The 12,368-nt window shown below is 65.2% G+C and overlaps 1 protein-coding gene across 3 annotated transcripts in view; it reads right to left on the reverse strand.

Moving 5' to 3' along the window:
• Positions 1 to 12,368, reverse strand: part of Ncor2 (nuclear receptor corepressor 2) — a 103,928-nt gene that overhangs the window by 46,209 nt on the left and 45,351 nt on the right. For all 3 annotated transcript variants that reach the window (XM_070024876.1, XM_070024877.1, XM_070024878.1), the window contains 4 exons: positions 9,344 to 9,396; positions 3,030 to 3,096; positions 2,150 to 2,322; positions 1,105 to 1,198 (listed from right to left, as the gene is read on the reverse strand). In XM_070024876.1, the coding sequence (XP_069880977.1) occupies positions 1,105 to 1,198; positions 2,150 to 2,322; positions 3,030 to 3,096; positions 9,344 to 9,396 (387 nt within the window). The remainder of the gene's footprint in view (positions 1 to 1,104; positions 1,199 to 2,149; positions 2,323 to 3,029; positions 3,097 to 9,343; positions 9,397 to 12,368) is intronic.

Consider the following 12,368-nt stretch of genomic DNA (forward strand, 5'->3'; position numbering starts at 1 on the left):
CGCCGCTGCCCTGTCCTGGCCGGGCGCCTTCTGACTGGAAGCCTTCCCGGAGGATGGATGGCGTCCCTGCCCGTGCCGGCCTCCCTCCCAGGCTCCCAGGGGAACGCAGGGAGGCTTGGGAAATTTCTTTCTCCAATTCTATTCCCAACCCTCACTCCCAGAAATAGCTCACCCGACGGGCTGTGTGGGGCCAGGGCGCAGCAGGGCCCTGCTGGAGTGGGTGACACTCAGCCTAGAAACGCCCAGCTCTAGCTGTCAGTCCAGGACACACAGAGGGGAACTTCCTTCCTGTCTGCCCACGAAACCCACCCCTCCACCCACAGGCACAGGACGGGCACCCACAGGCAAGACGGGGGCCGCGTGGCTGTGGCACAGCTGCCCCGGCTCTGCTTCTACCCAGCGGCCACTGTTTGGAAGCGAGTACATCACCAGGAGTTAAAATTAAGACTTTTCTTGAAAGGCCTGCAGGCCTCTGTGAACCACCCCCATCCAATCACTCTGGACGGGGCTCTGGGGAGACTGAGGTCTGGGCCGGCCCAGTGTGCCGTCCAGGGAGGGGGCGCGGGCCCCAGGAGCTCCACTGGAAGACTAAGCTTTTCCTTTCATTCCATCTTCACCACCTTCAAGTTCCAATCAGCCAAGAGCAGGACAGCTGGCCTGGGCAGGGCAGCGGCTGCCCCTCTGAGCCAAGTCTCCAGGGAGGAAAGAGGCGGGGTCTGTGCTGAACACTGGGAACAAACGTGTCTCCAGCCTGGCTCGCGGACAGGCCGGGAAGGAAGGCCCCTCTGTGTCCTGGCGAGCTGGCCTCTAGGGGGCCGGGTACCTGGCAAAGCCTGCGAGAACACCTGTCAGAGACAGACTCCCGTGGGAGGGTCTCCGCGGTGCGCCGTGCGGTCAGCCCCGGCTTCCTGCTGCCGGGGCACCAGTGGCCACACAAGCCAGTGATCCTGCTGGCCCCACCCACACCCCGTGGGGACCCCTCTGCAGGCCACCACTACCCGTGGGGCCTCTACCCGCACCCCACATTCCGTGGCACCTCACTAAGCACTTCCTGCTGCTGCAGCTGCGGCACAGGGAAGTGGGCGGGGCCAGGGCTGCACTCACCTCCTGCTCCGAGAGGCCGTCAATGATCTCAGACACCTCATGCTCGCTGCGGGCGGCCGACATGGAGAGTCCGCTGCCCCGCTGCCCCACACGGCTGCAGACCAAAGGGATCCAGTCAGGACCGGCCCACCGGCCAGAGTCCTGGGCAGCATCTCAGGGGAACCCTGAGCCCACAGCAGCCTGGAAGGCCACAGAGCTGGACGGCGGGTGACAATCCCAGACTCAGGGACCCAGAGAAGGCTGCCCCCGCCCCGCCCATACCGATTCCTAAAGCCAGCCTGAAGACGCAGTGAGGCCTGGCACAGATCCTTAAGCAAAGTCACTCTGTGCCTTGGTCTCTCCACAGTGATGGGGTTAATGGGTGGCAGCAGCCGCCTGTCTGATTTTTGGCCGCTGTTCCTAGTGAGCAATGGCTGATCGCTAAGAATAAACAGCAGTCCTCGTCCCCACGCCTTGCCCACGGCCCACCCTCACAGCCGTCATGGGAAATAGGCCCATCCACAGCTCCTGCACAGGGACTCAGACACAGCCGCCCCTCCGTCTGGCAAGCTGCACATGGAAGCGAGGGGCAGGTATGATCTGCGGCCCTCAAAGGAACACCGGTCCCACCGACACAGGGCTGGGTTCTGAGCATCCCAGAGAGCAGCAGTGCGAGCAGGCCGAGGGCCTGTGCTGTCCCAGTGCTTGTGGGAGGGGCAGCCCCCTCACCATGCGGTGGGCACGCGCCTCCGTGCTGGCCGGTTCACCTCTGCACAAGCGTGCTTCCACCAGAGGTCCCGCCCCGCCACAAGACCTGCTTCATCCTTGAGGGCCTGCCCACATCTCCATCGCTTCCGCCTGCTCTGCCAGGCTGGGCCAGGGCTTTGTCCACAAGGTCACACCTCCTCGACATGGCCCCGCCCGTCCGCAAGGCCATGCATCCTGGCCCGCCCCTCCCACAAGGCCCCGCCCCTCGCCGTGACTACCTCCTTAGGACACGCCCCCGGCTTGTCCCTTCCACGCAGCCCCAGGCACCGTGACCCCCCCCACACGCAGCCCCGCTCACCTCTGCATGCGCTCCTGCAGCTCCCGCTGCTTGCGGATCTCGGGAAACTGCTTCTCGTAGTACTCCCGCACCTTGCTCTCCTTGGCACGCCGCCGTGGGTTGTTCTCAATGCGCTCCACCTTCTTCTCCCAGGCCTCCATGAGCTGGTCATAGCGCTGGCAGAACTTCTGCTCCTGTGGGCCAGGCGGCGGCTCTGAGTGCCCTGGCTCCTGCTGCCCACACTCACGCTTGCACAAATATACAACACTTGCATACACACACACACACACACGCACACACAACAGAGGCAGACAGATGCACACTTACACAAATCCAAACACAGGCCAGCATGGGCAGAGGACACAGAGGCCCGGGCATCCCAGTCGGGAGAGGGACGTGGCCGCGGTCACCTCCTGAGAGGCCTCATCCCGCCACTGGAGAGAGCAGCGTGACTCACGCTCATGCCTCGGGAGCCACCGGGCGCCATGGGTGTCACCCAGCCTGGGCAGGTCCTCCCAGCCCTCCAGGGAGTGGGCTGGACAAGGGGGCCCCAGGCATCGTGTGGCAAGCTGAGGGCCCTGGGAAGTAGCGCTTCTAGGGAGTTCTTGTTCCTGGGCCTCACAGCCCCCATTCCCAGCCCGAGCCCAAACCCCAGAGGGCCCTGCATCCTGCCAGGACAAGGCCCTGTCCAAGTCGAACCACGGTGCAGCCTGCTCCACAGCCCTCCATCAGCCCAGACATGCCTCTCCTTCCCCTCGGAGTAGCCTGGGCCGGCCTGTGCAGGCCCGTCCTGCAAGGTCCCGCCATCCCCAGCTCCCCACACCGGCCCGGGACTTCAGTACCAGGCTCTCTGGCTGGCCAGGAGGACAGGGTCGCTGGGCCCTGGCTCCTGACCACTCACCCATTGCTTGCGGGCGTGGTTCCGGCGTTTGAAGTACAGGATCAGCTTCTTCCGCATCGCCTGGTTTCTGTGGGTGGGAGAGGTCAGCCTCAGAACCTGCCCAGGCTGCTGGGGGGTGAGGTGCACACACGGGGCGGCTCCAGTGGAACCACCAGCGCCACAGACAGCGAGGCCGACCTCGGTCCACAGCCCCTGCCTGAGGCCTGGCAATCACGGCCTTCGACCTTTGTGAGCTGCCCAACACATGCCCAGGACCCTAACTGGGGTCCCGCCGCTGCTCCTGGGTGGGGCCTGGCCAGCCCTGGGCTCTGCCCTGGCCGCCACCGCATCCCACCCTGTACTGGGCGTAGGCCTGGGAAAGCCGCAGGGGGCTCGGGGGTGGGGGCGGCGGCCACGCCCCCTCTCACGGTGGGGGTGGGAACAGGCTTACACCACCGGCAGCTGGCAGGGAGGTGTGCAGAGGCGGACAGAGAGACCAAGGCACAAGGAGTCCCAGAGACCAAGCGATAGGATCCAGAGATGGGGACAGAGACTGGAAAAACGGGGAGTGGAGATCAAAAGAGGAGGGCAGACACCCTGGGACGGACAAACAGACGCAAGATGGGGGAGGGGGGAAGCAGACGGGAAGTCACAGCATTAGAGGAAAAGGACACAGACTTGAGGGAAGATGCTCGGCAGAGCAAACGAGGGATGTGGACACCCCGCGCCAGCCAGCCCGAGGACTCCGGGCCCCCAACCCTGACACAGAAGCCGGAAGCCACAGTGAGTGTCCAGGGCATCGGGGGCCAAGACAGGAGCCAGGACTGCCACCTCCCGGAACCGATCCCCAACGCAGGTGCACACGGCCTTCCTGAGGGTCCCCACATGCCCCAACCAACAGAAAAGCCACCCCCGGCACTGACCCCAGGAGGGCATCACCCTGTGACCTCCAATACCCTGATTTAAAAGGACAAGGGGAAGTCAGGCGCCGGTGCCTCACGCCTGTAATCCTAGCTACTCAGGAAGCTGAGATCTGAGGATCTAGGTTCAAAGCCAGCCCAGGCAGGAAAGTCTGTGAGACTCTTATCTCCAATAAACCACTAGAAAACCAGAAGTGGTGCTGTGGCTCAAGAGGTAGAGCGCTCTTCTTGAGCTAAAGAGTTGGGGGACAGCACCCCACGACCGACAAAAAAAGAAGACCAGAGGAGCAGTAAGGCACCCATACAGTCCAGGGCCAACAGGCCTGGACCACCAGCCTAGGCGTCCCGGGGCATGCACGAGGCCCTGGCCGCCCCACCCACGGTGTAGCAGGCCCTGGGGTCCCCACGCGGCCCAGCCCACTGTATCCTGAGCACATCTCACAAGGTTTCCCCACCAGCATCCAACATCCATCATCCAGCAGCGTCCCCTTGGGACTGCCCTGGTTTGGAGGGGGAGCGGGGGGGGGGGGGGGGAGAGACAGACATGAGGAGTGATTCAGGTGACAACCCAGTCATACAGGAAGCAGGCACCTGGCAAGGGACCTAAGATGGGGGCTAGAGCTCAGGGTTCTGGTGGAGCAGAGGCCTCCCAGGGGGACGTGAGCTGAGGGGCATCTGGTCAGCAGGGCCAGCTGGGGGGCCCCTGGCAGCCCACACTACAAGCACAAAAGGGAAGGTCAACTGGGCGCCGGTGGCTCACGCCTGTAATCCCACTACTCAGGAGGCTGAGATCTGATGATCATGGTTCAAAGCCAGCCCGGGCAAGAAAGACTGTGAGACTCTTATCTCCAATAAACCACCAGAAAACAGGAAGTGGCGCTGTGGCTCAAATGGTGGAGCTGAAGAGCTGAGGGACAGCGCCCAGGCCCAGAGTTCAAGTCCCATGATGGACAAAAAAAAGAAGTGAAGCTTAGAGCAACCTCAGCACATGAAGCAAGCGAAGACCAGGAGCACCAGGGAGGGACATGGGACACCGGACATGGGACAGGGGACAGATCGGAGACACTGAGACACAACACACAGGTACTGATTCTAACGCTTCTCTCCAGGGAGTGGTGGGGCTTCCTAGAGCAATGGTAAGGTCCAGGGCCAGACTAGCACAGGAGCCCAGATGACTGCAAACGGCCAGAAAAGGAGAAGGGGGTCAAAAGGATGTGTGATCCGTTGACACCAGAGTGTAAAATAAACCCCTCCAGCACAGAAGATGAAATAAACGGCTGCATAAACAAACTGGGGACGGCGGGGGTGGGGGTGATCCACTGGGCATGTGCAGGAGAGACAGAACAACAGAGCTAATCTCAGCCTCAGCGGGACCCTCAGGTGGACGCAGCATTGGAGGAGACACTGGCAGGGCCTGCAAGTGTGTCAATGCGGAGGTGATCGGTGATGCACTTCACTGTCCACGGATTCACGGTGTATCTCCCTCACGTGTGCACGTGCACGTTCGCGCGCGCGCACACACACACACACACGCACACACGCACACACGCACACGGGTAGGCTGTACCTAAGCACTGGTTTCTACACAGAGTGTGGAGGGACCCTCAGCAGTCCCTGAGCGATGGTCACCCTCGTGACCCCCAGTCCCCAGCTCACCCCTCGTGACCTTCCTTCTGCCATGCAGGCCAGGGGCGGTGACGGTCAGGGCCTGCCAGCCAGTGCTGCACAGGGGGACGGACGCCGGACAGGAAGGCAGGGGCAGAGCCTGCATGGCTCCTGGAGGGTCTGCCGGGGATGTGGGGGGAGAAGGAGAGCTGGGGGGTGATCGTGGGTGCCTCCAGGGGGAGGTTTGAGGGACAGAGTGGGGGAAGGGAGGGGAGGCCACGTCCCAGGGATGTGGAGAGGTGAAGGGGGTCAGGGAAGGCACCCCTGCCTGCTGGAGAAGAAACATGGTGAGCAGGGCCCCTGAGGTGTCCTAAAAACCCTGGAAGAGCCCGATGGCCCCGGTGACGAATGACCGATGGCAAGAACCCTGACAGAGGTCGTTCGAGGTCACCTAGGACCCAGGAGGGACTGTGTGGTTCCACAGGTCCGGCCACTCTAGGGCTTGGCTCTGTGGCTCTGGGCAAGTGACTTGGCATCTCTGAACCTCCACAGACCAAAGAGTTCTGCCCTGGGCCCGACGGAGCAGGAGGAAGAGTAACCAGGCCAAGAAAGAGCACAGGGAAGGAAGGCGCAGGCTTTGGGGCCCGGAGGACCAGAGGCCCAGGGCCAGTGCCAGCCTTAAAGCCAGGGCTCCCCACCAAGGTGCTCAGGCTCCACGTGGGCGGGGCAAAGCTCCTCCCCAGTGCCCAATGCTCCGCCTTTTGCCAGTCACAGGATGCTCAGGAAGCGGGCGTGCCAGGGGCTGGGCCTGGCAGACCCCAGCCGGCCCTGCCCACGTGCTCCAGGCTGTCCCTGCCCGGCGGCCAGGCTGGCGCCTCTGCGGGCGAGCACAGGTGACCTCCGCACGTCCCAGACCGCCGCGCGCAGGAAGCCGAGCGTGAAATGAGCTTCACCACCGCAAGGCCGGCACACAGACCCAGAGAAATTAAAGTGACAGGCCCGGTCCCCGGGGAGCGGGTGACCTCCCACCTAGAGGCAATTACAGCAGCGGGGGAGGGGAGGCACTGAGCGGTGAGGGGGGGGGTGGCGCAGGCCCCGCCAGATCGATCTTGCCGTGCTTGTCACCGCCAGTGTCACGGCTGTCACCTGCCACGTGCACAGCAAGTGCATCTGTCTCCCCCACTGCGATGTCAGGCCCGGTCCCCCACCGCCCCTCCAGGCCCAGCCAGGGCTGGCGCAGAGATGGAACGAGGGGAGGGGAGAGGGGAAGGGAGGAGAGGGCAGGGGAGGGAGATAGCCTGCTCTACCTCGGCACACAAACACGGGACCAAAGTGCAGCTTTCCTGCCTAAGTCTCAGAGCTCAGCACACGACCCAGAGCGTGGTGCCCGGCACGCCTGGGCAGCCAGAGTGGCCTGTGTCACCCCTGTCTCCCAACCAGGAAACCGAGGCAGGAGGAGCCAGTGGCCAGCCATGCAGACATGCTGCTTGTCAGAGGAGCCCGGAGCCCCACACCCCTGGTCGCAGAGGGACGGACTGACACCCACAGCGCCAGCGCCGCCACCAAGCTCCTGCGAGGCTGTCACCCGAGGCCCCTGGGTCCCTCCCGTCACCCTGCCCAGGGTCACAGGGGTTTAAAGCGGATGCATGACGCCCACCAGCTGACTCAGGAATGATCACACGAAACTCAAAAAGGGGAAGGGTGCTCTTGGTGCAAAGTGGAGAAAACCCAGCAAGAGTCTGCTGACAACGTGTGCACAACGGTCACAGCTGACAAGAGACGCACTGCATGCGTGTGCACAGCGGGCACAGCAAGCCTCCTGTGCACTCATGGGGGCTGCTATGAAGAAGAATCCACTTGGAAAAAAAAACCCACTTGCCGCGCACCGGGCGCACCGGTGGCTCACGCCTGTTATCCTAGCTACTCAGGAGGCTGAGATCTGAGGATCACGGTTCAAAGCCAGCCCAGGCAAGAAAGTCTGTGAGACTCTGATCTCCAATAAACCACTAGAAAACCAGAAGTGACGCTGTGGCTCAAGCGGTAGCCCGCTCGCCTTGAGCTGAAGAGCACAGGGACAGCGTCAAGGCTCAGAGTTCAAGACCCATGACCGACAAACGACAAAAAAAACCCCACCATTTACAGACACATTGGCCATGCGGCTGACCGCCCGCCGGAATTCCAAGGGCTCACTGTGCTCTAGACGCTGTGAGGGCGCTCCTGCCCTCCCCAGGGCTGCCCCCTGACCCCCCAGGGCTGCCCCCCGAGACCCCCAGGGCTGCCCCCCAGCCCTCCCCAGGGCTGCCCCCTGACCTCCCAGGGCTGCCCCCCTGACCCCCCAGGGCTGCCCCCCGAGACGCCCAGGGCTGCCCCCTGACCCCCCAGGGCTGCCCCCTGACCCCCAGGGTTGCCCCCTGACCCCCCAGGGCTGCCCCCTGACCCCCCAGGGCTGCCCCCCGAGACCCCCAGGGCTGCCCCCTGACCCCCCAGGGCTGCCCCCTGACCCCCCAGGGCTGCCCCCCGAGACCCCCAGGGCTGCCCCTGCTAATGCACTCAACAAACACAGCCCCTTCTTCAGTTGTGAAGGGCCCCAATGTGAGCCCAGGCTGTGGGGACCCCCAGTTTCTACCTCAGGCCTCCAGCGGCGATGGGGGTGCCAGGTGCACCACCACTCCCAGCCTCAGCGGCTCCCACGGAGCGCGGGGCTCATGCTCGTCTACTGAGAGGAAGATGGAGCTGCGTTTTCCCTCGGAACCCAGTGCACCATGACCGAGTGGATGGACGGACGGATGAATGGACGCCAGGCAGCTCTGATTTCCTGGGGATGCCCCTGCCCTGAAGGCAGCGTGACTAGGCCCTTCACTCTTACCCAGCACCCCTGCAGGGCCCCAGTGGCGGGACGGGACCCAGTGCACCCTCACGGTGGACTCGGGGCCTCTCCCCACACGCCTGTACCCCCAGCCAGTAAGGAAGCACCTCCCAGCGGCCCGGGAGCCGTCGGAGCAGCCACGGCTGACCACAGCGGCCATGGGGCCCTCCAGACCCCAACCCCAGAGTAGACCCCGCCTGAGATTCCCACACCAGCAGCTGGGACCCCCAGAAGTGTGCAGGTGGGCGCTCAGCACCGCGCCTGCCCTGTGCTCCACCAGGCGAAGCTCGGAGGCCTGCCGTGAACAGTCCCCTCCCCTGCCGTGAACAGTCCCCTCCCAGGAGCCCCCAGGAGAGCGGACTCTAGTTCACACATCCCAAGAAACCAGCGCCCACCCGGCAACTGCCCCCAACACAGCCAGTGTCCCCGCCACACCAGCTGTGCGGCACACAGGGGCTCTCTCCCCTCCTTGCCTCTAGATAGAAAAGCCCACCACTGGGACCCTCCACTGGGACCCACCACTGGGACCCTCCACTGGGACCCACCACTGGGACCCTCCACTGGGACCCACCACTGGGACCCGCCACTGGGACCCTCCCTGCCGGCCCCAGAGCCGCCACCCACCCCACGCTGGTTGTGACGCCCCCTCAGCCGGGCAGGACGAGCGTGTGCCCACCGGCCTTGCCCCTTGCCGGCGCGGGCCTCAGCTGAGCACCCCACCCACGCCAGCCCCCAGCTGAGCACCCCACCCCACGCTGGCTGAGCACCCCACCCCACACCAGCCCCCAGCTGAGCACCCCACCCCACGCCAGCCCCCGGCTGAGCTCCCCACCCCACGCCAGCTGAACTCCCCACCCCACGCCAGCCCCCGGCTGAGCTCCCCACCCCACGCCAGCCCCGGGAGCGAGCCCACGGCCTGGGTCCCAGGAGCGGCTGGCACTCACATTTTGATGTTCTCATGGTACTGCCGCGTGTCGGAGGGCTGGTTGTACAAGGGCTGCAAAGAGAGAGAAGCAGGTCAATACTGCAGGCTGGGGCTCCGGAGAGGGGAATAGGGGCTCTGTGCCTGCACCCCAGAAACCCCCAGCCCTGGAGCCGTCACGGGCCCAGCGACTGGCCGCAGGGAACAGGGCCACGGCAGGCGCTGGGCTGGGAAGGCCAGGACTTGTTCTTCTGGCCCGGGTGGCCGCTCTGCGGGGTGCAGTGGTGCCAGTCTGTGGGGGTCACAGCCCAGGAAAAGCCTGGGCTCCTCCACCACTCCACACAGGGCCCCCCCATGCTTCTTGGGTGCCATGGAAACCTGCTGCCCCGCACTGGCCACCTTTCACGTCCATGGGTGAAGAGGGTCACAGGGCTATTGTGCACCCGTGCCACACCCGGTGGGAACCCAAGCCAGGTCCACACGTGCCCGTAGCTGGCCGCAGGGTAGAGACTGAGCTCACCACCCAGTGCCTCCTGCCCGCACGCAGCACTGCAGCAGAGGATGACAGCAAAGCCTGGGTTCGAACCCTGGCTCTGCCACTCTGGCTGGTGACCAGGCTGTGACCAGGTGCGGCCACCGTGTGAGCTGTGCAGACTCCCTGGCTCCCGCACACCGACTAGCTGGGCAAAAGCAGAGGCGGGGCAAAGCGGGTCTGTGGGAGGCGGGCAGAGACGGCTTGGGGTACAGGCCCACAGACCCAGCCACGGCCTTGCCGGGACCCCCCAGCTGACCACAGGGCGGTGAACTGCCACACGAAGCGGTGATGCTGCCTGCTGAGAAAAGCAGCTCACAAACACCAACACCGCCCGATCCACACGTGCGAGTCGAGTCCCGGAGACATGGAAACACACGTCCACAGCGGGCACGGGAGGACCGCGGAGGCAAGGGTCTGCGCTGCCGGCGTCTGGCCGTCTCCCTCCTTGTCCACCCATGGGCCCCAGGAACCTCCCGGGCAGCCCAGGTGACGGGAGGAGCTCACGCGGCCTCGGGCCCCCGCGGTGCACTTCTGGCACCTCCAGATCGGGCCCCCACCCCGCCAGACCCAACCCATCCTGACAAACTGCCAGGGGGGCCAAGCAGCGGCTGGGAGGAACCCACGCCAGCCCGAGGGGCTTGGTGGCCCTCGTTTGGTCTTAGGACCATGGCTGGTGGGAGCTGGAAAGAGCCGAGACTCGGGTGTGGGTGACGCGGGGAGGAAAGGCCGCAGCGCCCGCCCCTCGCGCACCGGAGCGCCGAGTGCGGCGGCCCCGCCGTGAGGATGTCAGAGGCAGGAGCGAGGGACCCCGTGGAGCAGACGGGGATGGGGCGTGCTGGACCCCCAGCCAAGGCCCCGCGGCCATCCTGGAGGAGGGGGGCATAGCACACCCAGGCCTCAAGCCGCCGAGGAAGGCGGCCCTCAGGCTCCGGACGCCCCACACCTCTGCGCTGAACCCAACCTGGCGGCCATGGCAGGTTTAAAGTAAAGGCCTCCTCAGCAAAGCCCAGAAGAGCGAGGAAGCCCCTGGCAGGCAGGGCAGGGTGACTGAGACACCCGAACCTGGGCCTCTCTGAAAGAGGGGGTGCAGCAGGTGGATGCAGAGCAGAGACGGCAGAAAGAGGGTGCTGTTCTGCTCAAGGAGACCAGGAAGGCGGGGGGGGGGGGATGGCTCCAAGACAGCTTTGGGGTTACCCCGGAGACAGGTGCCCTGGGGACTTGGCTGGCAACAGACGGGGTCAGTGGGGCCTCTGCCCTTGGGCGACACCAAGCTCTCAAAAATAACACTCTGAGCAGGAAGGAAGCAGACGAGGAGCAGCAGGAGGGGAGGCCGCACCTGCTGGCCCCAGCCTACCCCGCCCCCCGCCCCACACAGGGCACACACGGGGCCCAGGGCCCCACACACAGGGCACACGCGGAGCCCAGGGCCCCACACACAGGGCACACGCGGGGCCCAGGGCCCCACACACAGGGCGCACGCGGGGCCCAGGGCCCCACACACAGGGCGCACGCGGGGCCCAGGGCCCCACACACAGGGCGCACGCGGGGCCCAGGGCCCCACACACAGGGCGCACGCGGGGCCCAGGGCCCCACACACAGGGCGCACGCGGGGCCCAGGGCACCACACACAGGGCGCACGCGGGGCCCAGGGCACCAAGGGGGTGGCAGAGTCCCATAGCCTGGCGGTCCGCCCTCGGCCGCGAGCCCCTCCCTCCCGGGGGTCCCCAGCCACGGGGGCCCCGACTCCTCTCCACACCGAGGCCCTGGACTCCAGCCACCGAGGACAGCCAAGACCAAAGCAGTGCCACAAACTCGCACGCCCACCTCGCCTTTACTGTGTGGCTCTGAGCAACACACTGCCCTCTGTGCCGCCACACAGGAGTCGCGCTATACTCCCGCTGCAGCCCACCGAGCTGACAGCCCTGCAGGGGCCTCCGCCCACGACCCCAGGACCCCCCCCCTGCCAAAAAAGCCTGCAGCTCTGCTGTGCTGTGCCTGGAAGCAATGGCTCACCAGACAAGCCTGTGTGCCCTGCCACACCCTGAGCCACGACCCAGCGGCCCGAGTGAGCCCGAGACCACACGCAGAGGGGCCACAGAGGCCGTGAGCCTGAGTGGCTTCTGGCGTATCCCACCTGGCAAAAAAGAGAAACCAAGGCCAGGCACCACTGGTGCTGTGGAAGACGATGCCACCACTCTGGGAGGCGGCCAGAGCGTGGGGAGGCAGCAGAGGGGTCCACACCAGTCCCCGCCACTGCCTGGAGGAGGAGACACCCGTCCACAGAGCACGCTCACGCCGGCCCCCAACAACCACACTCACCAGCAGATGGAAAAGCCAAACAAGGCCTCAGATCACAGACCCTGACACCCGAGAGGAGGAGGGGCGGGGAAGGAGCGGAGGAAGAGAGGAAGAAGAGCAGAGGAGGAGAGGAGGAGAGGAAGAGAGGAAGAGAGGAAGAGAGGAGGAGAGGAGGAGAGGAGGAGGAGAGGAAGAGAGGAGGAGAGGAGGAGGA

Source organism: Dipodomys merriami, unplaced genomic scaffold (genome assembly GCF_024711535.1).
Source record: "Dipodomys merriami isolate MVZ:Mamm:240054 unplaced genomic scaffold, mDipMer1.0.p SCAF_163, whole genome shotgun sequence".
Taxonomy (NCBI): Eukaryota; Metazoa; Chordata; class Mammalia; order Rodentia; family Heteromyidae; genus Dipodomys; species Dipodomys merriami.